This window comes from Primulina eburnea, chromosome 6, assembly GCF_022965805.1.
Source record: "Primulina eburnea isolate SZY01 chromosome 6, ASM2296580v1, whole genome shotgun sequence".
In the NCBI taxonomy this organism is placed as follows: Eukaryota; Viridiplantae; Streptophyta; class Magnoliopsida; order Lamiales; family Gesneriaceae; genus Primulina; species Primulina eburnea.
The window spans coordinates 26,455,677-26,482,649 of NC_133106.1; the positions used below are offsets into that span (position 1 = coordinate 26,455,677).

At 35.4% G+C, this 26,973-nt stretch overlaps 2 protein-coding genes across 4 annotated transcripts; one reads left to right on the forward strand and one right to left on the reverse strand.

Annotated features, from left to right (window-relative positions):
* The first annotated feature begins 1,849 nt into the window (after positions 1–1,849).
* Positions 1,850–9,142, forward strand: LOC140833997 (uncharacterized). 2 transcript variants are annotated; one of them, XM_073198560.1, is made up of 11 exons: positions 1,850–2,140; positions 3,029–3,059; positions 3,151–3,164; positions 3,304–3,354; positions 4,052–4,121; positions 5,287–5,359; positions 5,469–5,536; positions 7,517–7,637; positions 7,908–7,947; positions 8,663–8,730; positions 8,842–9,142. In XM_073198560.1, the coding sequence occupies exons 1-11, from the start codon at positions 1,946–1,948 to the stop codon at positions 8,846–8,848; spliced, it is 738 nt and encodes a 245-aa protein (XP_073054661.1). In that variant the 5' UTR covers positions 1,850–1,945; the 3' UTR covers positions 8,849–9,142. The 2 variants fall into 2 exon arrangements, with proteins under 2 accessions (XP_073054661.1, XP_073054662.1); XM_073198561.1 differs by lacking the exons at positions 3,029–3,059; positions 3,151–3,164.
* A 12,479-nt stretch (positions 9,143–21,621) lies between these two features.
* Positions 21,622–26,641, reverse strand: LOC140833998 (flavonoid 8-hydroxylase 2, chloroplastic). Of its 2 annotated transcripts, none has more exons than XM_073198563.1 (7): positions 26,093–26,641; positions 24,327–24,514; positions 24,047–24,136; positions 23,786–23,972; positions 23,507–23,704; positions 22,332–22,519; positions 21,622–22,033 (listed from the first exon to the last, which is right to left on the reverse strand). In XM_073198563.1, the coding sequence occupies exons 1-7, from the start codon at positions 26,639–26,641 to the stop codon at positions 21,778–21,780; spliced, it is 1,656 nt and encodes a 551-aa protein (XP_073054664.1). In that variant the 3' UTR covers positions 21,622–21,777. The 2 variants fall into 2 exon arrangements, with proteins under 2 accessions (XP_073054664.1, XP_073054663.1); XM_073198562.1 differs by having other exon boundaries at positions 23,507–23,707.
* Positions 26,642–26,973: the final 332 nt, after the last annotated feature.

Here is a 26,973-nt window from a genome sequence, read left to right on the forward strand (position 1 = left end):
TACACTTCTCCCAAATTAATTTAACATTGTATATACGAAGTTACACTAGATGTTTATGATAACTTGAGTTTTAGACCGACTATTTATTTATACACATAAGTTGAAATATGGTAATATTACTTATTTATCATAGTAGGAATGACCATTAACATGAAAGATTGGTTGATTTTTAACAAGTTGTTTTAAAGAAGTAGCGTAAAACTTGGTATTGGGTCCTTTTCTCGACAAGATTATTAGGCAAGAATTTAGACATTGGTATAAATAGAATATTGCTAAGAAGAATTTTAGAGGTAGCATTAGGAACAAGGACACTCTGGAAATGTGAAAAATCTTTGCTTCACAAGGCCTACTGTGTGTGGAGCATACATCATTCGATCTTGTGATCGCAACTGTTTTATCTGCGGTTTTATCTCCATAGATTTTTATATTATTAAATTTTAGTACGAGTAGTCTATATTTTTCTGTGATTTTATCAATGTTTTGACATGCTTCTGACGCGATAATTCGATGATTACTGATTTATACAATATCACATCAATATACCTCATAACAAAAGGACTAAAATCGAAATTTCATAAACATACGTTTTTTTTTTAAAAAAAAAAAAGAACATATATATATATATATATATAATATATATATATATATTATAATATATATATATATATATATATATATATATCCCTGTATTATATAAGCCTGTATATTTGATTGCCTTACATTAGTATAGAGGAAGTACGGTTAAACCATTTGTGTAGAAGCCGTTAATTTTTTTTTATTTTATAGAAATATTAAACCGTCGCTAATTAGCGACGGCGTTTTAAACACCGTCGCTATTAGCGACGGTCTGTTAAACACCGTCGCTAAATAGCGACGCTGAGCGACGTTTTAATATTTCCATAAAATAAAAAAATTTAATTTTAATAATTTTTTAAAAAAAACTTAGAATCGGACTATGAATGATCTTAACTAACACTTAAAAATTTACAAAAAATTAAAGCAAAAAAGTTTACCTTTTCAAATTAAACAATTTAACTTTTAAATAAGTAAATTTATAAACCCACATATATATACATGTAAGGATTAAACAATTTAACTTTTAAATAAGTAAATTTATTTATTAATATAAATATTAAAAATAATTTCAAATTGAATATGTTATATATGTCAATTAATTATTGGTTCAAAGAAATTAATAAAAAATCACATGTTATAGTTAAGTACAAAATTTATAAATTATATTAAAAAAAATCTACAAAAGTCTATAAAAGTCTTGCAAAAAAATCTACATAAATCCACATAAATCTGTTTATAAATCTGTGAGATTCCATAAAAGTCAATAAAAATTTATCAAATCCATAAAAGTCTATCATTTAAAAAAGTCATTAAAAGTCATCAAAACTCTGAATTGAATACACCCCACTTAAAATTTTTCTCTCTTACACGATTTTAGTTTCGACTTAGGTTAAACTTTTTCGCTTTAATTTTTTGTAAATTTTTAAGTGTTAGTTAAGATCATTAATATTGTTAGCATAGTCCGATTCTAAGTTTTATTTTTTTACATTATTAAATTTTTTTTTTTATGAAAATATAAACCGTCGCTAATTAGCGACGAAGTTTTGAAAACCCGTCGCAAATTAGCGACGGTTTTATAAAACCGTCGCTAATGTCAAGTCAAACCGTCGCTAATGTCAAGTCAACGTTAGCCTTAACGATAGGATAACGGTAGGGACCAATTCGAGAATATTTTGAAGACATGAAGGATTAATTAATCAGTTAAAAATCATGAGGGACTGAAATGGGAAAAGCTGTTAACGAAAAGGACGAAAATGGGTATTATCCCAGGAAAGACGGTTAACCAATTTTGTGTTAGAAGCCGTAGCCTTGCCCGCATCATCACAGATTCTCACCACAGCACCGGAAATTGGTTCGGAAGATTCAAAATATGCGATTATTACTCGCCGGACGGCTTTCCACCACGCTCCTATCCGCCGCCGCCGCCGCAATTTCATCAAATTCTTCAGCGTATACCTGCCACATCAGACGCCACCAGCCTTCGGTTCACGGGTTTCTCAGCGACCTCCTTTCCTCCCCATGGTCCACCACCCAGCTCCGCTGCGCTAGATTCTCCGGTGCTGATGTATGAGTTGTTCTCATGTTACTTTCTTTAACTACGTGGAATGTTAGAAGAGTAACTCAGATATGTGAAAAAGTGCTCAATTAATTCATATCGATCTTTCCCTTGCTGAAGTATGGGATACTGGGTCTTGTTTTGTTTCTTTGCTTTTAGAAATTATGTACATTTATTAGTTATGAGTGCGCATAGTTGAAGTACTGATAGTGATTTATGATTGCCAGTGGTTATCTACTGATTACAGCTAAAACTCGCGAAGTTACCCTGCTTGCAGATACATTTTCGATAAAAAGTCGGTGTTTCTTTTCTTTATGTTCCTATGACTGGTTATTTAGTTTGAGTACATTTAATCAGTTAGCTAACCAAGTACTTCATCAGCATCACCCTGGATCATGTGAAATGAAATCCATAATCTCACCTAACAAATATTACTTCTATAATTATGTACAAGTCTATTAATCCATGATACTCTAATCATTCTCATTATATTTGCTTCCATGATTCTTGCCTCTCAATCAGTCATGTTTAATCGGGGGTGTATAACTGGTAACAATTTGGGATAAGTTTGCACCACGTGTAAGTGTCACCTCCTATTTCCTAGTAAATTTTTTACTGGTGGCAATTTCTCATTTCTATTTGCTAATGTATCTATCCACACTTTTCCAGTTTAAAGGTTAATTCTTGGTCAATAGAGTGGTTCTAAATATTTATAAAACTATGTTTCTTGTTTTGCATTTATGCTAGCTATGCTAATAATAGAACTGAGAGGGGGATAAAGAGGTCATGCCTTATGATAGAAAGGCGGACATTGAACCGTTAACTGATATTATCTCAAAACTTAACTTAGAACTTGCTCACAATTGTGACATTTTCACGATTGTTTCAAATTTTCAGGTAAGACCAGGAAATGTTATTATGAGAAGAGGTTAGATTTTCTGCATCTATAGTGATATATGTATAAACTATACATTGATGTGATGTTGTTTTTGTATGACGGATTGGATGATGCAACACAGGAAAGCTTTTTCAGGTAATCATTTTCATGAAGTTACGGGAATCTTATGATCATTTGTCGTATTTTTCCCAGTCGCTCTTTCCTATTTCATTTGAGTTATCAAGCCATGAATATGGCTCAATATGACACTAGTGCATGCTTATGTTGTGGTCAGGTGGTAAAAGCGCAGCATACCACTCAAGGTAGGGGAGGAGCTATAATACAGGTTACGTCTAATTTGTTTCAGAATATTATTTTATTTATTTTTATCTTGCTCCATGATGTATATTTGTCAATCAATTTTCTATGCTCATTACTACTTCATGGCTGTTTTTCTTCTTTTTTCTTTCGTTTTGAACGGGTCGAGTGACAAAACTATGTTTTGGACTCCTGGTGTGCAATGAGCTTTCCGGATTAGAACTTTCTTGCAGATGTATGAATTTTGTCTTTGATACAGCTATCATCGAAGACATGATCTTACCTGACAAAACAAGTTGTTAGCGCCAAATTGTTTTCATTTTGCCACATATAGATTCCAGCATCATCCCTGTACCTATTTTTTTTTCATTCTGTTTGGGCAAAAGTGTAGTTTACCCCTGAAATGGTGTAAATGGACCTTAGTATTCATCATTTTGCCACACATAAGAAACAAACATTCTTTCTTACTGAAAAATTCTCTATTGGTGAAGGACGGTTGTTTTTAGTTCTCTTTTTCTAGTTATTTTTTAAGCATATCCTAATTTAAAAAACTTCTAATTTCAAATCCTTTTTATGTTTGAGAATTCACCTAATATTGTCTACAACTAGAATGAGCAGGTATGCTGAAAAGTGTCTTTATCTTCTATTTGCTCATTTTGCTGGTTGATTTTAGACTTTAATCCCTCAAATATGCTTCATCTTGTTTTGTTTATTCAATGTTAAAGGTGGAGCTCCGGGATGTTGATAGTGGAAGCAAATCCAATGAGCGGTTACGAACCGATGAGCCAGTTGAAAGTATGCTTCGTCGAGTCACAATTCTCTTTAGAATGAAAACATATGGAGATGTGATAGTTTAGTTCTGCAGTCATTTGATGACTCACTAAATATTGATGTGGGTAATTTTCATATTCAAGGGTATGAGTCTGAAAGGATGACAGAATATAAAATAACGTTTTGTTCCATGTTTTATGTACAATTCCAGCTTGTAATCGTGTCTGTTAAAGTTTTATGCAAATTTATGAAGAGAAATAAGGTCATGTAGAGCATACAAAGAAAACTTTGAAATTATGTTTAAAACTTCGAACATTCTTCTGAAACTAGAAACTACAAATAGATTAACAATGATAAGAATATCTAATCCATATATTTTATTCTTTAATTTTTATTTATTTATTTTTTCTTGTTTTCAACTTTTCTTTCACTGCGAGGCCTCTAGTTTATAAGTTGCCACTGAATGGATTATTTCATTGAATAGTTAGATCACATTAGGGTTTTAAGGTTTGTGCAGTAGGTGGTTAGCCATATTTTCAGGTATGGAAGTTTTATTCTAATAATTCTAGTTCAAACTTGCATGAGATGTGTATATGAACTTATTTTGTCGTGCTTCCAGATGTGCCGGGGGGTGGGGGCTATAGCTTTATTTGAAGCACCATCCTCTTAGACAGAGATTTTGAAACCTCTTTCTATGAACTGAATAGTTTACCGATGGTTTTTTTTTAACCTGAATCTAACTCACTTGATCAATGTTTCCACTTGTGCAACTAGCTTAGAGGAACACGTGACTCTGACTTGAAGTTTATGTCATACATTTGAATATGAATATGATGCTGTTAAAGTTATCTGACTTGTGTACATGCAAGGATTTACTAAGGATTGGTAAAATGTTTTCTTAAATTATTTCTTTTAAGTTTTGTGAAAGAAGTCACACTTGGGATCATTATACTAATAACCTTTTAGATCTTATTTGAATTGGGCACAAGTCTTGTTGAGAGTATTAATGATGCACCAAGTAATTTTATGGTGTTAACACAACAGTTTAGTTTCAATATTTCATATATTTTTGAACTGGAATTTTCAATGTTGGCCTAGGTCTGCTACTTTATGGGTCTGTCTAAAAATTTAAATCATAAATACCATACAGAGTTAAGTAATTCTACCAGTATCTTTCTGATATTTGCAGGAGTGTATGTTCAAGAGAAGTCACTTACATATCTTTATACTGATGATGAAACCGGAAATGTTGTGTTAATGGAGTGAGTAATGTGTTTTCTTTCTGTATTTGAACAAATTGTGTACTTAGTTCATTAGAGCGAGGCACATGAACGTTGTTCTCTAATCTGTTCAAATCTGTTGCATATCCAGCCCTGAAACATATGGCCAGCTGGATGTACCCAGTCACTTATTTGGTGAATCTCTTGCTTATCTTCAAGGTAATGATATTTTGCTTCTAAAGATGCATCTTTCTTGTTTACTTGTTGCTTGGAGATCTACGTTTTATTTATGCTAACCGGGAGGAAGGTAATCTGAAACAAAAAGTTGAAGAAAAGTGTAGGGACCTCCGAGTCCTCTCCTGTACGATCATGCAAATTTTGACTTATTTTACTTATGTATTACGAAAACTGGGTGTGGAAGTTGACTTGGTGGTTGAATTTTGTTACTGCGTGCATGTCTGGTTTTGGTGATGAGAGAGGGATTGTTTATTAATTCACCCTCATCACATGTTTGATTCTCATTTTTTCATCCCAATATTTAGTAGGCTAGTACCAAGTCGTCGTTTTGGTTTAATAATCCATTCATCCTTAGAGGTTGATGCATAAAAATAGACTGCCCAGATCATTAATTTAGGCATCTGAATAACCACATTACCCCCATAATTATAAACATTTACAGCATATATTCCATTAAACAAACAACATATATTGATTAAAACCCAAAGGCGTGTTACTATTTGAGTCTAAATTGGTCAATTATCCCATTATACCAACTAAGGAGTAGCCTAAAGTAATTTATCATAGTCTAGGTGATACATCAACATTAGACATTCGTTGTCAATCCATGCTGGATAGTGCACGATACAAATCCATGATAGAAACATCATGTCCTTAGAACATATCCTGGTACATGAGTAAATATTGGGGACAATTTTACTATTTCAAATAGTGCATGAAATGAAAGCAAGACCTGAGACTGAGCAATTCAAACATGACCACTGTTTGAGGTTCCTTTGCCTGCATCCTTGACCCTCATCCATGAATTGTGATCCACACAAAATATCAGCCCCCACACTCGTTATGAAATGACTAACATAAAAACATCTAAAAATGGTATGTGATGCTATCTGTATGCAGTGCAATATATATCATGGATGTGCATCGTCAGAGAGAGAAATGATAGATGCTGGAACATATCATTAGTCAACAAGATATGAAGGTTGGCTTCAGAGCCGTAATGTCTACTTCTCTGCTAAACCCTTAACGTGTCATAAAGCCTTACCATTACGGGATTATAAGCCTTACCATTACGGGATTATAAACTCTCTATACTTTATCGACCGACATCTACATCACGGGCTAGTCACAGGTCCAAATAATCTGTTGTCATGTCTAAAAAATGTCATGTATCAACACATTAAATAAAAATTTGCATGTTAATAAAACATGATATTGGTTTTGTACACCAGTTAATTACGTATAGTGGGAACTATGATTCCATGCAAGCTTGGTCGTTATGTAACTTACAATATCAGATGACCAACTAAAAAGACTGGGATCATGCAAGAAGTTCTCACTGCATGACCACAATAACATGACATTCATCGATTAATTACGCCACAAAACATCATTTACAAGCTAAAAGTTAAAAGGGCAAGCGACAAGTGTGATGTTTCAATTTCTCCTAGCAAAGGCCATTGTTGATCCATACCATGCTTGATGAAAAGTAGATATCTTCAGTCCCTAGTCATCGGCTTCTTCGCTTCCTGTAAAGAAGTAGTTAGGTTATATCTCCTTTTGAGCTTGCCAAATGTTGGCGAGATTCTAATGGATTAGATAATTATTGAATTAAGCCTGTGATCCAAGTGTATTGTCTATATGCAAGGTACATAATTGGCACAAGCCTTTGCCATCCCTTGGTTATGCTCATGCCAGTCCATATTACAAATTTACTTAAATAGCTAACAGAGAAACCAATTCTAAATATTTTTTTCTGCGTTTTTCATTTTATCAAGAAACTTTAATATGAGTGTCTTCATCTTTTCTGTTGTGTCATTTTTTGAAATTTCTACCCCCACTTTTGTGCATTTCAATATTTTTTTGTCTGTGTATTGCATATTGTCAAGCTTAATATTACAGGTTCATTCTTGATTGTAAATAATCAGTTTTATATGATGTATTATACTTCCTTACAAGCAGATGATATGAAAGTAACTGTCCAACTCTATGATGAAAAGCCAATGGCAGCATCAATGCCCAATCGAGCAACATGCACAGTTGTTGAAGCAGCTGATGTTGTAAAGGGAAGTGGACCGATGCCGTAAGTGCAGCTTTTTTAATAAGCCGTTGTCCATGTGTTTTTAACTCAAATGATTAAGCATAAGGAAATCTTATCATCATGGTTAACCAAAACAACATGAAATTATCGTTATTTATTGTGTTTATCTTGTGACATTCAAGTTTGTTATCTTTACTGAGTCTTATACATTGTCTTCTTACTTGGTTGTGTTCTTTTTTTCCTTGGGCTACATGTAATTGTGAGTTGCTATTAACATTTTTCTCATTGTTAATTCGTTATTCACCTTTGCAGTTACAAAAAGGTTTTGCTGGACAATGGTCGCACTATCCAGGTAATATATGTGATACACTGGTGTTATGTGGTAAAATGCTTGCTGGTTTGGCTCCTCTCATAAAACAGTAATCAACAAAGTAATCCTATAATGTACTTTGGTAATTTTACTGAAAGTTTTTCAATCTATAAAGACTCAGTGAAGTTCATCGAAGCAGCACTCTCACTAAAAGTATCATATTCTATTTCTACAAGTAATCAAAATATGCTTTAAACATAATACAATGACAGAATGACCTGATTATGAGTGGTATATATCTGCTCAATCATCTTCTTAAAATACAGGTTATAATCAAGCAATCTTTGTGGTGCAATGTGTCTATCATTTGTGGACTGTATTACACAACATTGTAAACTATCAAAATGGTACAAACTTGAGAACTTTGTGGATGCATGAACGAGTGAAGCCTATTTGAATGGGAGAAGAAAAATACTCTTTATCAATTTTCAAATTTATTTTTAATATCAAAATGGTACAAACTCGAGAACTTTGTGGATGCATGAATGAGGAGTGAAGCCTATTTGAATGAGAGGAGAAAACTACCATTTATCAATTTTCAAATTTATTTTGCCTTTCCCCCATTCTGTTCACCTGGAACAGCTTTGTCTTCAGCCATTTAATAAAAAAAGACGTGACATGCTTCAACTAAACATTGGTTGTCAGGCCATTTCAACCTAATAAATGCATTAACATCAGATAACTTTGCTCATAACAGGCCCCAGCCCATGTGTTAGCCGGCGACAAGATTATTGTCAGTACCACTGACAACTCTTACATTGGCAAGTGAGTTGAAGAAACAATGTCTTGCATAGTTTGGATTTCTAATCCGATTCACTGATTCTATTTTGTGCTACAGTTCATCTTCAATTTAACTATTGGTATTTGTTTTCTCAGGGCTTAATAACATCTTTGCCTCGTCGTCAACGAAAAATGTTTGATCTGAAGGACTATTCCTGTGAGTTTCTCACAGTTGCTTTCTACAGATTTGGTGGAGTTGTTACCAACGTTTATCCATGCTTTTCTTGTGGGTAGCTTATATAAGTAGTTTGGCAGATTCTAAAATGCTGCGGATCAACAATTTTGATGGGGATGACTTCATTTATATATTCATAACTTAAAGCTGTTTTTGTTTGATTGAGTGAAATTTTTGGCTCAGAACTTTCAAGTCCTATAATAAATTTTAATAGTTTTTTTATTGGGATCTTACGAGTTCTTGATGCTTACAACATAATGTTTGTATGCATATTTACTTTGGGAATGCAATATTTATTGATCTAGTAAATCGTTAGTTTTTGCACTTTAAACTTATTTGTTCGGGCTATTGGCCATATCATGAACTTACATAACAAATAATTTTTTTCTTCTCATGTTTCCACTGTTAACCAGTTTATTTTTCCAAAACTAGACATTATTTATTGTCATAGTTGGTGCGTGTGAAGAAGGATCCAATGCAAATTCATTCATTTAATTTGCAAGAATTTGATTTGAAGTTGGGTCTAGAAGATTAAATTTGAAATATTTCATGTTATTTGAGGATATGAAACAATTTGTTTGGTTCAAAAAATAACTTGGGATTAAAGTTGATAAGCTTGAGATCATTTCATTTGGAATCTCTAAGGCAACATTCGTAAGAGAATATAAATTTATCGAGTTTGTTTGGATAAACTATTATACGAAAGGATTTTGAATCGTTAACTATCAATTTGAACTATTTTGTACGTCACTGTAATTTTTTTTCCCTTCAAATCCAAGTCTTTCAAGCGAATTTCACTTTCATGATTTGAGATAGAAGTTTACCAAAATTTTCTCTCTAAATTGACTAGAAAAAATAACTAAAAATTGCATAATCATTGGAGTTTACAATGAATAAAAATGATGCAAAAGCTAGTTGAAAGCTATTAGCAGGGACAGAGAGGTAGGGCCTCATGAAAAAGGTAGTAATTTGTTGTATTTTAGTAATGGTGGGTGGCTAGTGCTAAAAAATTATGGCAAAAACTTGTGTGAGACGGTTTTACGGGTCGTATTTTGTGAGACGAATATCTTATTTGGGTCATCCATGAAAATGTATTACTTTTTATGCTAAAAGTATTACTTTTTATTGTGAATATGGGTAGGGCTGACTCGTCTCACAAATAAAGATTCGTGAGACCGTATCACAAGACACATACTCAAATATTATACGTTATTAACATTTTGTCCAGCCTCTTTTCTTGAGATTTTTTTTTTTTGTTTTTTGCAAAAATAAACCTAATTTGTAATGTGAATCCCAGATTATTCGAATTTTAACATAAAAAGGTTTACGTTAGTTGTCAATGTTGATGTTGAAAGAAATAGCTCGTACATCTTTTAACAATTGAGTTTTCTATGACTATCTTTCTTTCGCGTGTTGCAGATGTGATTAAACATTAAATGAAACATTTTTCTTATTTTGGCTTCAAGGGAGAAATCATGAAGATCATTCTAATACGAATGTCATAACATTTGTCTTTATTTATTACTGGTATTGGATGTAATAGTTGTTCTTTTTAATAGACGAATCGAAACGTGATGCTTATATTGTTCTTTTCATGATTTTGATGCTATGGTGCAAGAGTCATTTGGATAAGAAGATTTTGAGTCTTGTGCCATTATGTGAATCATATATGGTAAACTTCTTTAATATATGTGACGTCATTAAATTAAATGGAATACATAATACAGTTGAATGTATGAACAATCGTCACTGTTAAATGGTATTAGAGACAAAAATTCTTGGACAAAAAATACACGAGACTATATGCATACTTAGAGAACTCAAAATTTAGGTACTACGATTGTGTTAACCTATGAATTTCATATGTAGGATACGAAAATGCCACCAAAACGAAAAGCAACTGAGAGAGCCGCAGAGCAACCGAGGGCGACAATAGTCATAGAACACCGGAGGTCGACAGTAGGCTGAGAGTACATAAGGAGGATGGCAAACGTGAAACACATGCAAGTGGAGCCAGTGGTTCACGAGTAGAATATGATTTTGCCCACCTACTACATCAACGGGCACGAACTCACCGAGAACAAATTCAACAACTACTAGTGTAAAATCCAAGATTTCGGTTTTATCACGATAGTATTTGTAATTTTAGAATACTAAGATTTTCTAAAAGTTGAGTGGATAATTCTATCGTGTGCAATATTTTGAACTCATAATTTAAGTTAGTATCGTGTATATTTTCGAACTTTGAGCAGATAAAGATCTAATATTTGAGATGATATTGAGATACCGAGATAAAAATCAAGCAAAGGATAATCCAATCCATAGAGTTCGAATTCAATGGTGTATATATTGGATACTTTCGAAATTTGATAGAGATGAAAGATTTAGATTTCGGATATCACCCAAGATCATGGATAGATCACGATTCTAGATGAAGATTTGATTCAAGTTTAAACGCGCGGATAATATACGATCGAGATAGCAGTCAACCCTATAAATAGGAGGGCCTAGTATCTCAAAAATTATACCTCATAACTCACCAAATTTTCGAGTTCTCCCTCTCTAGTCTCCTTAGGATTTTCGAGAACAGCGAAGCGCTGTCGCAGTCCAGCCGTCGAAGCAGGAATTCAAAATTCCAGTGCAAGAAAACCTCCTATTTTCACGTTTTTCTCAAAGGAATTAAGGTAAGTGGGCTTGTTTTAAATGTGCAAATTTCGGTTATGCATTTCGTATGTTTTAATATTCGGTCGAGTGCAAATTCTTTTTCTACCCCTTCTGGTTAAGATTTTCGGCATGAGTTATGTTTGACACTGTGAGGATTCAACTCGATATAGGTGGGAATTCCAACCATGACATGACCCTCATACGGTGGGGATATAACCGATTTGGCCTCGCCCTCTTAGAGGAGTAAAAATTAGGGACTGATATCAGTAAACCATACAAAGTTGAGGAATCTCAGTGTCTGGTAAATGTTATGCATGTGATATTGTTAAATTGCAATGCAATTGATATTGAAAATGAATTAGAAAAATTACACATACATTTGCCCTTATTACCACTACACCTATTTATAGTCTAAACATTACAGATAATTATAGTAATAATATCTCTAATTGCTAATTACAATAATTACCATAATACAAATATTTCCTTATCATCTCCTACAATCATGCTGAATGATTGTCTTCCATTAATACCATTAATCAACACTCTCCCTCAAGATGGTGTGTGTATATCTGTCATACCCATCTTGCACATGAAAAGGTGAAACACTTTAGCACACAAGCTGTAATGCCCGAGAATTTGATTACCATAATCTGAAATGATTTATTGATTAATTGAAGTGATTATAGCCCGGCCAGTCCAAGACCAGATTGAGCCAAGAATATGAATGATACGAGTTTTGGGCAGAACAATTGGCGCCCGAGCGGTAGAAAGTAACCGCCCGAGCGCCAAAGCTCAACGAGGTGTGTTCCGGGCAGAGGATGTGGCGCCCGAGCGGTAGTTTTTGACCGCCCGAGCGCCAACGATACAGCGTAAGGGAAGAATACCTCGCGCTCGGGCGGAAATTTATTGTCGCCCGAGCGCCGAGCAAAATGGAGGAAAAGTTGACACGTTGATTTACATGCAACGTATATATATATATATATATATATATATATATATATATATATATATATATATATATATATACAAACCATTTTCTTCAGAATTGAAGAAAGGACCCGAGGAAGATTTGCGATATATATACCAAGTTTTCTTGAACAAACCGAGGAAGATTTGAACAAACCATATATATATATATATGTATATACAAACCATTTTCTTCAATCTGTCCGTCTGATTTTGAATCTGAGTACAGTACCAAGTTCCTATCAACGTAGGCTACAACTGGACGTAAGTTTTGCGACGTTTTGATATGCTTTGAAATTATGCTGTTGTCAGAATTGAATAGAATTCATATATGATGTTCTTGTCATGTTAGACATCATAGAATCGAAGTACAGATTGAGAAACGGACTGATTATGTAATTGTCATGATTTTTGGAGTCGATTTGACTGAGAACTCATATCAGATATGTATGGTTATTGAGATTATGACTGGTATCGACATTAATTATGAGTTCTGGTATTATATCTGTGATGTTTGGACTGACGGAGTTATCGAGACTGTATTGTTATACCGTCGAAACATCAGTTGATTGATATTGAACAGATTCGGTAGTGATTTGGATTATATCGTGATATCGTCGATATGGATTAGATCGTATCTCAATTGACATTGATCAGATTTTATTGTGATCCGAATATTGATCAGGTATTGAATTGAGTTGTTTATTGATACTATATCTGTTCGATATTGTTATTACCAGATTGAGAATGGACCGAGATAGAGTCGAGACTTCTTCTTCTTCTTCTGAGCGAGAAGATAAAGGTATAAATTAATGTTGAGTTGGGATTGTACAACTCGAGTGAGGTTTGACTCGAGTTTCCCTAAATCACATACTTTACTTATTGCATTGATATTTGCATTGAGTTGATTGATATACTTGTTCTCTTGAATTATAGATGACAGGTGTTAGACGAGTAATCTTGTGACAGAAGTTCCTGATTGTGGTGGAATCACCACGGGAACATTGCACGATGTCTCAAGATAATGATATTAGCGATAGAGCTACAGTCCATGACGGATAGGTCAGGGACACCGGATGTTTGGTTATATCGAGTAAATAGAATTGGAATCTCTCTATTACGGAAATCGATATAGGAACACCATAATTGGTTATATCGGAATTCGATATAGGAACACCATATTTGGTTATATCGAGTAATAGGAACAGAGTTCCTTCTATTACGGAATTCGATATAGGAACACCACATTTGGAAACCGGGATCCCTAGGCTAGGATTGAATCTAGTCTAAAATGTAGAGTCACGAGTTTGAGTGACAGTTATATCGATTGATATTGACAGATGTTGAATTATGTTCCTGATATTGGTACATGCTTAGAATATGATTTATTCTTGATATTGAATTATGTTCCGGATCAGGGCACATGTTTAGAATATGACTTATTCTTGTTATTGATTCATGTCATGATTTTGATATGGGAGATGATTTTCTGTTATATGCTTTTATATTGTTTATATGATGGCATGTATACATGATTTATACTGGGATATTTATATCTCACCGGAGTTATCCGGCTGTTGTCTTGTTTGTATGTGTGCATGGCAACAGGTGGGCTAGGATCAGGGTCAAGAAGAGAACGAGGCTGGACTAGATAGCGTGGAGATCCGGGCTTTGAAGCAACTTAGGATTCAGCACTGACTTGTAGTTGAACCTAGTTGGATTATTGTAGATCATACAATAATTGTATGTTATGTTTAATATGTAATTTGAATTTAATTACATTACGTTTCCGCTGTGTATTTTAGAAAAAAATTTAGACCCTGTTTATACTAATTGATTAATTAGTCATAATTATGATTTAGAACATGATTAACGTCCGGGTCTCCACACAAGCCCTTAGTAAAGACATCTGCTAACTGGTTTCCAGAATTGGTATAGCTGATTCTTAAGCTTTGGTCATCCAACTTTTCTTTGATAAAGAATCGATCAATCTCAACGTGCTTAATACGATCATGCTGAACCGGATTATTGGCAGTGCTTATAGCTGCATTATTGTCACAATGTAGCACTAGAGGCTCTTCTTGAAAGAGTTTAATGTCTCACATTAGCTTCTTGATCCATAACAATTCACACGCCTTGTGCCATAGCTCTATATTCAGCTTCGGCACTTGATCTGGCAACCACGGTCTGTTTTTTGCTTCTCCAAGTAACCAAATTTCCACCGATGAAGACACAATATCCAGAAGTAGACCTTCTATCATTAGGAGATCCTGCCCAATCCGCATCAGTGTATGCATTTATTCCCAAATGGCCATTATTTGAAAGAAGGAGACCTTTCCCAGGACTAGATTTGAGATATCTTAGTATCTGATAGATAGCTTCAAGATGTGTGGATCGAGGCCGATGCATAAATTGACTTACTACACTTACTGCATAGGCTATGTCAGGCCTTGTATGAGACAAGTAAATCAATTTCCCGACCAATCTTTGATAGCGATCAATGTCGACCAACTCACTGACGTCTTCTTTCAACTTGTGATTTGCTTCAATTGGGGTATCCGCTGGTTTATAGCCTAACATTCCGGTTTCCTTTAGCAAGTCTAGGACATATTTTCTTTGAGAGATAAATATACCCTTGTTTGATCGAGCTACCTCTATTCCAAGGAAATATCTTAGTTTGCCCAAATCTATAATCTCAAACTCAGTGGCCAAATGTTTCTTTAGTCTCGTCATCTCTTCTTGGTTGTCTCCGGTCATTATGATATCATCGACATATACAATGAGGATGGTAACCTTACCATTGAGATGTTTGATGAACATAGTGTGATCTGCATTACTTTGCTTGTAGCCAAGAGTAATCATTGTTGCACTAAACCTACCAAACCATGCCCGAGGTGATTGTTTCAAACCATAGAGAGCTTTTCTTAATCGACAAACCTTTCCTTCAGTTTTCTGACATGAGAAGCCTGGAGGGATTTCCATATAAACTTCTTCTTCCAATTCTCCATGTAGAAAAGCATTTTTACATCACATTGTTGTAGGTCCCATCCAAGATTAGCAGCACAAGACAATAGGACTCTCACTGAGTTCATCTTAGCAACCAGTGCAAAAGTTTCTTGATAATCGATCCCATAGGTCTGAGTATATCCTTTGACTACCAATCGGGCCTTTAACCTTTCAATAGAGCCATCTGTGTTATGCTTCACAGTGTATACCCATTTGCATCCAACCGGGATTTTACCCAAGGTTTGTCAACAAGCTCCCAAGTCTCATTTTTTACCAAGGCCTTCATCTCTTCTACCATGGCACCTTTCCACTGAGGATCATTGATGGCTTCTTTCCATCTCTGTGGAACAGAAATAGAATGCAAAGAAGACAAAAAAACTCTATAGGATGGGGTTAGTGATTTATATGAAACAAAGTTAGAAATGGGATGTTGAGTACACGACCGAGCCTTTTTTCTAAGAGCTATTGGAAGATCAAGGTCATTATAAATATCATCTGAAAAGGTCTCAACCGAGATTGGAGATGGGTTACCTAATTCTACAGGAGTCGAGTCCGGGACCGACGGTTGGCTATGCAGAGTAGCTTCATCTTTTTTCTTGCGAGCATATCTCAGCAGATTAGGCTGATCCAGTTTTCCTGTTTCGGATTGGGCTTGATCTGTATCTGAGATTGTTTCAATGAGACATAAAATTTTCTAGTTGGTGGATGGTAACACTTGTACCCTTTTTGCGTGGTCGAATATCCAACAAAGATACATTTCAATGCTCTAAGGGTCCAGTTTTCCTCCAATATGTTTATGTACAAAACATATACACCCAAATATTTTCGGGGAAATACTGGAGAAATTAATACCTTGAATGAGTTCCAATGGACATTTGAAATTCAAGGTCCTCAAAGGCATGCGGTTGATCAGGTAGGTCGTTGTGAGAACTGCATCACCCCGATAAACTTTCGGTACATTCATTGTGAACATGAGAGCCCTGGTAACCTCAAGAAGATGTCGGTTTTTCCGTTCAGAAACCCCATTTTGAGCGGCCGTGTTGACACAACTTGTTTGGTGTATAATTCCATGAATGCCTAAATAAGATGGAAAGTTCTTTTCCATATATTCAGTACCATTATCGGTACGTAGAATTTTCACAGAGACACCAAACTGAGTGCTAATCATTCTATGGAAGTACTGAAAACAAACAAACACTTCATTTTTTGCATGCATCAAATAGACCCATGTCTTCCTACTGTAACAATCAATAAAAGTTACAAACCACCTATAACCCGATAGAGAAACTACCGGGCTTGGTCCCCAAACATCAGAGTGGATTATCATAAATGGTTTTGAACTTTTATTATTAATGGAAGGATATGAAGTTCTAGTGTGCTTAGCAAGTTCACAAGCATCACAAACTAAGGTCTCCACATTACACTGCTGGAATAAACGAGGATAATTTTTTTAAAAACATAAAATGAAGGGTCCTCTAATCTTCTGTGCCACTGAAGGATTTGGTGATGAGTGGAGTCCGAATCACTTATCAAGGCATGACTTTTGAGACTAGATCCTCCAACCAATCGATATAGACCGTCATTCACTCTACCATAGCCAATTGTTTTCCCCGTGCTCAGCTCTTGTATAATACAATGAGAGGGGAAAATTCAATTTTACAATTCAAATCTCTGGTAAGGGCACTAACAGACAGAAGGTTATGTGAAAAACTAGGGATATGTAAAGCTAGAGGTAAATCAAGTGAAGAAGTGCAATTGATAGAACCTTTTCCGGTTATAGAAGATAAAGATCCGTCGGCTATACGGAATTTATCGCTACCTGAACACAAAGAATATGTCAGGAATTTTTCACGAGCACCAGTCATATGGTCAGAGGCTCCGGAATCAAGAATCCATGAATCATTATCGACACAATGAGTATATTGGGTTGTATGAGCAGATGAACATGATATACCTGTGCGGGCAAGATGAGAGGAATGACTGGAAGTGGCATTCATGGTACCAGGAGATTCAATTCTAGCCATAAGGTGCCTGAGAGTCTGTAACTCCTCATTGGATAGTCCCTTGGAAGATTTTTCCTCACTCGGTTGCTCGATATGGGAAGCTTCATAAACATTAGCATAAACATTAGCTCTAGGTCGTGAACCACTAAATCTTCCACCACCACGACCTCATTTAGGACGGCCATGGATACTCCAGCATGTGGCTTTAGTGTGATTTGGTTTCCCACAATGTTCACACTTTTTCTCATCTTGTACTTCACCTCCTTTACTTGTACTTCTAGCAGCATTATATTTTGTGGTGATGGTATGTGAGTCAACAAACATACCTGATCTTTCATTAGAGATAATTGGCATCATAGCATTTCTTCTGCTTTCTTCTTGTTGCACATAGTTGTATGCATGTTGTAAGGAGGGAAAAAGGTCTTTTCCAAGAACCCGTACTCTGATTTGATCAAAGACATCATTCAACCATGCTAGAAAATCATACACTCGTTCCTTTTCGACCAATGTATGAAACTTTGTTGCATCAGCTGGACACGAGTCTTGAAAATCCTGATAATAGTCAAGTTCTTGCCACAAACTGCTGAGTTCAGAAAAGTATTGGGCAATTGTCATCTCACTTTGTTTGGTTTCATGGATCTTCCTCCGTAGTTCGTATATTTGGGCATCATTTCCAGACTGAGAATAAGTCTGAGCAGTAGCCTCCCAAATTTTTTGTGCCATGTCCAGCAGAAGGTATCCACGTGCGAGTTGTGGTTGCATAAAATTGATTAACCACGACATAACAAGCGAATTCTCAGACTCCCATTTGGAAGTATCAGCACGATTCGATGTAATTTTCCCATTGATATATCCCTACATACCTCTGGCTTGAATAAATAGAAAGCATGATCGCGACCACGCGAGATAATTTGTTCCATCAAGTTTGACAGGACTGATCTGCAGAGAAGGATTATCATAAGTGGTGGTAATCTTGCTACCAGCATGTTCATCCATGGCAGTAGAAGATTCCCCCTTCTTTCCGTCAGACATGGTAGTGATGGAGACTATTCAAACGCAATCCAGAGATTTGTCTTGTGCAACAGGCCTTTCAACGCCGACAACGATCAAGGTTAGCAATTTGCTCAAAACCTAAGAGCTCCTCGAACCTGGCTCTGATACCATGTTGAATTGCAATGCAATTGATATTGAAAATGAATGAGAAAAATTACACATACATTTGCCCTTATTACCACTACACCTATTTATAGTCTAAACATTACAGATAATTATACTAATAATATCTCTAATTGCTAATTACAATAATTACCATAATACAAATATTTCGTTATCATGTCCTACAATCATGCTGAATGATTGTCTTCCATTAATACCATTGATCAACAGATATGAATGTTATGCAAGTTATGTGTTTTCAAAATATTATGCATGTTGTTGTTTTGTACTCGAATGGCCCCCACTTGCTGAGTAGTTACCAAAATACTCACCCCTCCCCAGATAAATCCGAAGAGCAAGTCGAGGAATAGGAATCTGAACAATTTTGGGGATTGTGATTTTCGAGATTAGTATTAGCCATGTTCTCTTTAATTCGAATTTAGCAAATTTAAATTTCATGCAAGACGTTTTCGAAAAATAATTATTTCAGTTGTAAAGACATAGATATTTTTTTTTGAGAATTTATGAAATAAACTGGTTTCGGTTTATACTGTGCTACGAGGCTGGTTGTTTTTCGATTGTGTGATCGATGAACAACGCCGATGTCGACTAACCCCGATCACGGGACGTGACAACTAGATTTGCAATGACCGGCCCAAGAACAAGATCGAGTTCAATTTGTAGTCCCTGCAAGAAACGAACAATCGAAAATAGGTGCTTACGACATGTTTTGTGCCATGAATCCCCCACCATTTGACGAAGAGGCGAACCCTACAATGGGGGAGGAATAGATAAAATCCTTGGAATCCATTTTCTCTTATCTTCATATGAACGATGTGGATCGTCTGAGTTGTGCCATATTTTTATTGACACAACATGCAAGAATATGGTGGAAAGGTGTTTGTCAGGGTGGATCGAATAATGTGGGAACAGTTCAAAACCATGTTCTTCAACAAATACTTTAGCAAGGACATACGTACGAGCAAGGAAAACGATGGATTTCTTGGACATGAAACACGGTAACATGTCAATGGTCGAGTATATTCAAAAGTTCGAAGAAGGTTGTCAATATGTGTCCTAAGTTGCCCATAACAACATTTCCTATGTGGACTGCAGCCAAAAATTAAACGAGCTATGAGAATGTCAAAGCCGCGGATTTTAGTGAAACTATGAACAAGTCCCTAATGGCAGAACAAGATAAGGAAGATATTGAAAGATCAAGGCAACAAAAGACGACAATAATTTATGTAGAAGGGACCAAGTATGGACAAGGAAGGAAATGAGAAGGCCATAGTGGCCGTGGATATGAACAACGATCCAAAGCACGAATGACCTCAATGACAAAGGATTGACCATTATGTCCTACTTGCCAAAAGAAATTTTTTGGAGAGTGTTTCCAAAGGATGGATAAATGCTTTAAATCCAGGCATATTGCAAGGGACAGCCAGGAAGGCTCGAGTCCTAGCACGAAAAAAAAGGCGAGTTCACCGAGGCTCATGAAGATATAGCTACTTCTCAAAAAGGATTATGAAGAAGTTGGCGCCAAAGGTGCAAACGATGAAGTGGAGGAAGGTAAAGATTGTTAGTTGGTTGGCTGTTGGCTAATCTCCTTACCCTTCATTTATGTGCTACTATACTTGTTATGTGATATTTGTCTGATGTTGTTTTGTGTTTTGTTTGAAAATTCGATTGTTAAGATTTGAATTTAATTTTGTGATTTTTAAGTTATGCCAAAAGATTTGAATTTAATTTTTTGAAAATAAAATATATGTGTTTATGTAGGCAAAAACTTGTGTAAAACGGTCTCACGAGTCGTATTTTGTGAGACGGTTCTCATCAATAAAATTCAGGTGTCGGCCATAAACAAAGAGTAACATATATTCTATATATTATTATCAATAAAATTCGTAATATCGTCTCATAAGAAATATGTTTCGATTCCAAAACCGGAACCATGGACTTACGGTTTAATTCTCATTCCTGAAATTAAAGAACCAGAATTGTGCGGAAATAGAACCGTAAATTAATTTTAAAATACTCGTCCATTTATAAATTTGTGAATCATCTTAAATCATATTAACTTTTATTTTGATATGAAAATCAACATAAATTTTTGTCCATTTATTAATCATAAAATATAAGTGAGAAAAAGATCCTTAGAATAATTTCATTAACATAATGTTTTCAGTGCTTGAATTATTTCAGCATATATAATATAGTTTTAACTTGCTAACGTTCCACAGAACTTAGGCTTTTCCATAACTTCCATCATAAAATTGATGATAATAACTAAATTCATAAAAAAAATTGAAATTTTTTATGAATTCAATGTTAAGCTAAAACATTTAGGAAACAAATTCGTATTTACCACTAATTTTTCAAATGTGATTTTTCTTGAAAAATCAGGTTTAAGGAGTTGGATTTTTAGTGTAGTTGCTGGAGTGACTGGACTATAGTTCTCTTGTTCATTAAAAATAAACAGTTATTCAAGTAATAATTTAATTTTTCCACTTGTTATATAGCTAAAAAATCATAACATTTTTTTCGTGGGGAAGTTGGTGAAAAATCCCAAATCAAAACATTTCTTTGGGTTCACTTCCTACCCACAAAATTGTGGTACTATGTCATACAAAATGTGGTACACTTCATGTGGAAATGTGATACACTTCATGTGGAAATGTGGTACTAAAAAAATACTCAGGGACTGAACACAAAAAAAATCGACGGCTGGGGACTGAAGGACCAATTTCCCGATTTTTCTTCAGGCTGCTACATGAAATGTACACGTGCCTGAATTTGAACTTGACAGAAATGTTGATTAATGGAATTTACTAAACATGCTTGAATTTGAACTTAACAGAAATGTAAAACTCCATTCATCAACACCACTAATTCGAGGCAAAGTAAAGAAGAAAAAGCACCAAATATTTAAGCCAAAGCCACTTCTATAATTTACATACCAAGATTAAAGTTCAATACATAAACATACACAAGTTCAAGAATGGATTCTTCTTGTTTTCTTCAATGGCGTTCACAGAGTTACAGAGGGAAACAAAAGAGTCAGCGGAAGGCGTGGTCATAGTCATGGTATCGGAAAGTTTTGTATATGAAATGTGAAAGCCATTTTGAACCAAGAAAACACAACACGGCCGTTGAGACTACAGTGTTTCTTGCCGTGACAGACACCATATTTTGCTTGGTCGTTGCAAATATTGCGATTGTGGCAAAGGAGATAATCTGCAAGGCGATCTTAAGTGCATTGAGACTTTTATGTGCATGACTGCAGCTACTGCAGATCATTGTATGGGACCAGTACCTGAAACCATTTCAAACAAGTTATCCCATCTTCAGTATATTTTTCCCATCCTGAGCTATAAGCCTTTTCTTAAATCTTGTGATGAAGTTAAAGTTTACTAAGTATCATTTTGTTTAATACTGCCCTTGTACCACAATATTATTGATATCACTGCAACTCCAAATTTCTTATACTATCTGAAAACGCAAGCTCTATATTCTAATTGTTGTGCCAAATAGATGACTCGACAGGATAATTGAGGCGATTATTGCTCGTTCCACACTTATAGAAACTAGACAGTCTCTCAGTTTTTGTCTACCTGTCAAACAATTGTTCCCTAGGAGGAGTTGGCGGCAGTAATCCGGTATATTTTGCTCTCCAATCAACCTGAGTGCCACCATACTTGTTTAGCCATCTGCGGAAGGAAACCACTAGAGCGTCTGATTTTGTAGGCACATAACACGACTTAATCCAGTTGGTAGATCCAACATCCATTATTTTGCGTTCCTAGAGAGAAAATACAAGTTGTGTTAATTTCGTCTCACAGACATTGAACTTAGAGATGACATTTATAAGAATGGATCCCTGTTTTCATTTGCACAAAATCCTCTTACAATTTCCTTATCACAATAATCTTTGCAAGGGAGCAGGTTGATTACATAAGAAGAAAAATCCAACACCAAGTAGCACTGGAAATATATACATGGACATAGACAAAACTGGAGTTTCAAGCAGTGGCAATGATAAAGATGTGCAGATTCACTAAACTCGATATCGATTTCACCTAATCAGATATAATATCTCCATACAGAGAATGCTTTAAGCACTTTTCAAAATACAAGAATCACATTTTGTTTCCAAATTGCAGGAATTACAACAATTCTAGTTTTTTGTTGGAAAGAGGAGAGGGTTTTCAATAGCCAACACAATATGTGTAATATTTGAAAGAGAGGACTAGGTGTTACATTTCCCCAAGTTAATCACCGAAATTAGGGAGGGTTCGGAAGCGTAAAACCAGATAACACATCCCATCATAAAGAAGAGGGAGGGACCAAGCTATATAATATACATGAAGAATTGTCAATGGTCCAACACAACCTAAATTAATGATTGCAAATAAAAATCTTATTGTGATTCTTTTTTTTTTAATGAAATTATTTCCATTAAATAAGGCAAAAAGATAGTGTGTGTACAACTACGCTAGGCATCCCCACTGCGATTTCAATTATTGATGATTTGTAGTAGCGTAGGCAGGGTTTCGACGCCATGATAACTTTATAAAAAGAAGAGTGTCTCAGAGATCAAGAGGCGGTTATTAATGACCCTCAAGCATGAGAGAGAGGTTGGCAAACGAGGAAATCCGACAACCAAGGGAGCATTCCAAACCTTGAGGACTCCCCCATCCATCACCCCATAACAAGATCCAACACTTGGGACCATAACACAAGACCACTTAAGAACTGCACAGTTTATCCGCAAGAATAACATATTTACCTCCACGTGAAGAAGATATAGATCTGAATCAATAATTAAGTTTTGTCCGATGTGGAATATCCAACGTGGAACAACTTTATCTATCCAAACTCCAAAGTTTCTTGGAGACGCAAAGATTAGTCTGCTATTGCCTGGACACACTGGAATGCAGTAGAAAATTAAAAACGCTTTTCTCTGGGGTGGAACAGGCAACACTGGCTCCTGTTTGAAAGAAAACACTAAATAAAACAAGAAAAATGCAAGAAACAAATTATTCAACTAAAAATATCAAATATTTACATCTTTATTTTCTGTTGATGACGTTGAGGGGTTTTTAGGACTCGCTCCAGGACTAAAATAGCCATAGTAGAGACAAGGTGGAACGAAAAAGTTTTTTCCAAATATTTGATTTGAAATAAAACCATTTTCATCGAGTTTCTCTATACTTATTTCGAGTGGTCTGCCCCCTTCTCTATCAGCCTTCACAGTGCAGGATAATACCTCATTGTTAGCCATGACAATCTCTAAATAAATAATAAAAAGTTCAGTGCATTTACTTATCTTGCAGGTGTCTTTCCAGTACTCATTATACCGTAATGCGCATATGGAACATGAGCTGGGTCCATAAGATTTTCTATCAGAATTTCATACCTGATATGAAAAGTATCGCCATTAACTCTTAACCAGAAGGAGAATTTTATTTGAACAATTTGTGTAAGTCTCGAGTATTTGTATATTCATAGGTAGGTAGCATGCAAGCCAATCAAGCAATAATAACCAGTAGATGCATTCATTGAAAAAGGAGATTTGTTAGGAAGGGCGTGATAAAGGATTAGCTAACCCATATGGTATATCCCTGGTTATCATTGTATTTGTAAAAGAAGGGTCATCAAGTTCTGGGATATAGTGAGGTTTTTTCTCTGATAGTATATCTTCATATTGTGGATCGGAGTTTGGCCAGAACCAAAGAATTCCATTTTGCACAAAACTGGGATAAGCTGCTACACATGCTTTTTTGGAAGTGTGAATCTGCGCCCAAAAAAATGCAACACATATAAGAAAGTATCCTTGAATCTTTATTTAAACATAAAATGATCTAGTGATGGAAGCCATGATTGAAAAGAAGAGGACAATATTTAACGCTCAGAAACACCCAAAAGAGACAAATAATTGTAGTCAACTGCACCTTAAACTCAAACAACGGGCTTCATATTATTTTTCTACTGTTCCCTATTCAAGGAGGGACGTTGGACACTCATTATCACCAGAGCTTCAAATTATTTTTCCACCATTATACATCCGAGGAAGTACGATGGACACTCATTATCACCAGGGCTTCGAAAACTATATAAATTACAAAGTTATGAAAATAATAGATTCATTTAACCCATGCCTCATTCGTAGCATGGTATAGTTTGAACTTTTCTCAAAGATCAGAAAGCTAAACCATGAAAAGAGGTTAGGTACAGTTTCTTCTAGCATCTATGAGCTATTGTGAAAATATCTGACTTCTCCAAGTTCAAAAGGATATCTAGTCTAAGAAGGCATTCTAAGATAAGGAGGTATCCTATGATGTTTTGACATCATCGTAAGCTGGCATCACATGTTAGATGCAAAGGAGTTTGGAGCTACATTTGAAGAACTAAATTCCAATCTCTATACATTTTACTGCATGCCCAGAACAAATCTTCTGGCAAAAATATTTAGTTTTGCCAATATTACTTTTTCCTTGTGGCCAGGAATCAAAACATTCATTTGACTCCATAGCAGTGAAATTACACCATTAGAATCACACTCCAGTCAGTGTAAAAGATGTTCTCATGCCATCTAACAATTTCATGCTAGTTGAAGCCACAATTTATTTGTGTCCAACTCTGACTCACTCATGACTTACATTTGTTGCCGAAGGACCATTCTTATAAGTGTTATCAAGTTTCCGAATTCATGCACATGGTCACTGATGGCTTCACTTCACTTCACATGTTAGAAAAATAAAACCATATTTGATACAGTAAATATGATGATAATTCAGAGATTCGAGAAGTAGAGTTAATTCAACATTTTTGAGATTCTGACAAATATTTGATTGGATTGTAATATTATTTAGTTGGAAAGGATTTCCCAATCATATTCATTCTTGATAATTTTTCAGCTATATAAAGGATTGATTATTGTATTCCAAAAAAGTAAGATGTATGACATTTTCCATTGAGCTTAGCCATATGGTCAAACAAAGTAATTGCTTTGTCTTGTCACTCCCCACTCACTCTTACGTCAATATTTATGAAAAAATAAAAGAAAATAAAACAGTCGAAAGTGGGTTGAATATGCACCAAAAAATCAAATTCAGCTTGAATCCAGAAAAAGGGCATGAAAGATCCAAAAGTTATTCACCACTGAATTCTAATAATAACGAGACCATTGATCATATCATGGTCAATAAACATGGAAGAAAAGGGAAGGTGCTGAAGCTGAAAATCTGACAAATATTACATGCAAAACACCAATCAAAATCACACATGATGAAAAGAACTAAAAATTATCCATAAAAGTTAATGGTCACGCACTAAAACTGACGAGAAACTGATACATGGAATCGTTATTTACCGGATGGCCGTCTCTTGGTGCTTGGGGAATGAACTTACAGTCTCCGGATCCACCAAAACACCAGCCGTGGTACACACACTGCAGCCTCCCCCATTGATCAATTCTCCCTTCGGATAATGGAGCCAATCTGTGAGGACAAGTATCATCAAACACTTTCCAAGCATTATCATTCCTATCCCACCAAATCACCACATCAATTCCAATCACTTTCTTCCCATGTGGCCTCCTTTTATCTAGATCACATATCGGCATTAATGGATACCAATGTGCATACCAATCAAATTTCTCCCCCTTCATTTCAGCTTCAACATCTTGCTCAGGTGTTGAAAAATCCAACACCTCCCCAGCTGACAAGACATCTTGAGCAGTAGAAACTGCAGTGAAGACCTTGACATCTGCTCTCCTGCTGTGGGTTCGAGGTGAAGAGGAAGTTTTCTGCAGAGTTGGCGGAATATGAAAAATGGGATTCTCGAATTTGGTTCTGGGATTCCTCGTTGATATCACAGAGCGGTGAAATGATGGAAAAGACGAAGCTTTAAGAGCTTCCATGGCTGCAGGTTTCCTTCCCCGGCAACGGTAATTTTACGTTTGTAACTCCAGAATAGGTTGAATTTGAAATCACGTATTTCAAATTCAAGAAGCAAAAACCAAGAAATTAATCAGATAATTTGCATAAAAGATGGGATTATATATATTTTTATCTCTCTTGAAGTGGCACGCAAAAACATAAACGTGTGGCTGGCAAGGAACCAGCGAAGAAGATTAGGCATTTGTTTATGCCTCGGAAATCTTGAGATTGGGCTTCTTATCTTCTTACAAAATTAATGGAATTCGTCATCCATTAAATGCATGCAAGTGTCGAGAAGTAAACGATCGATTAG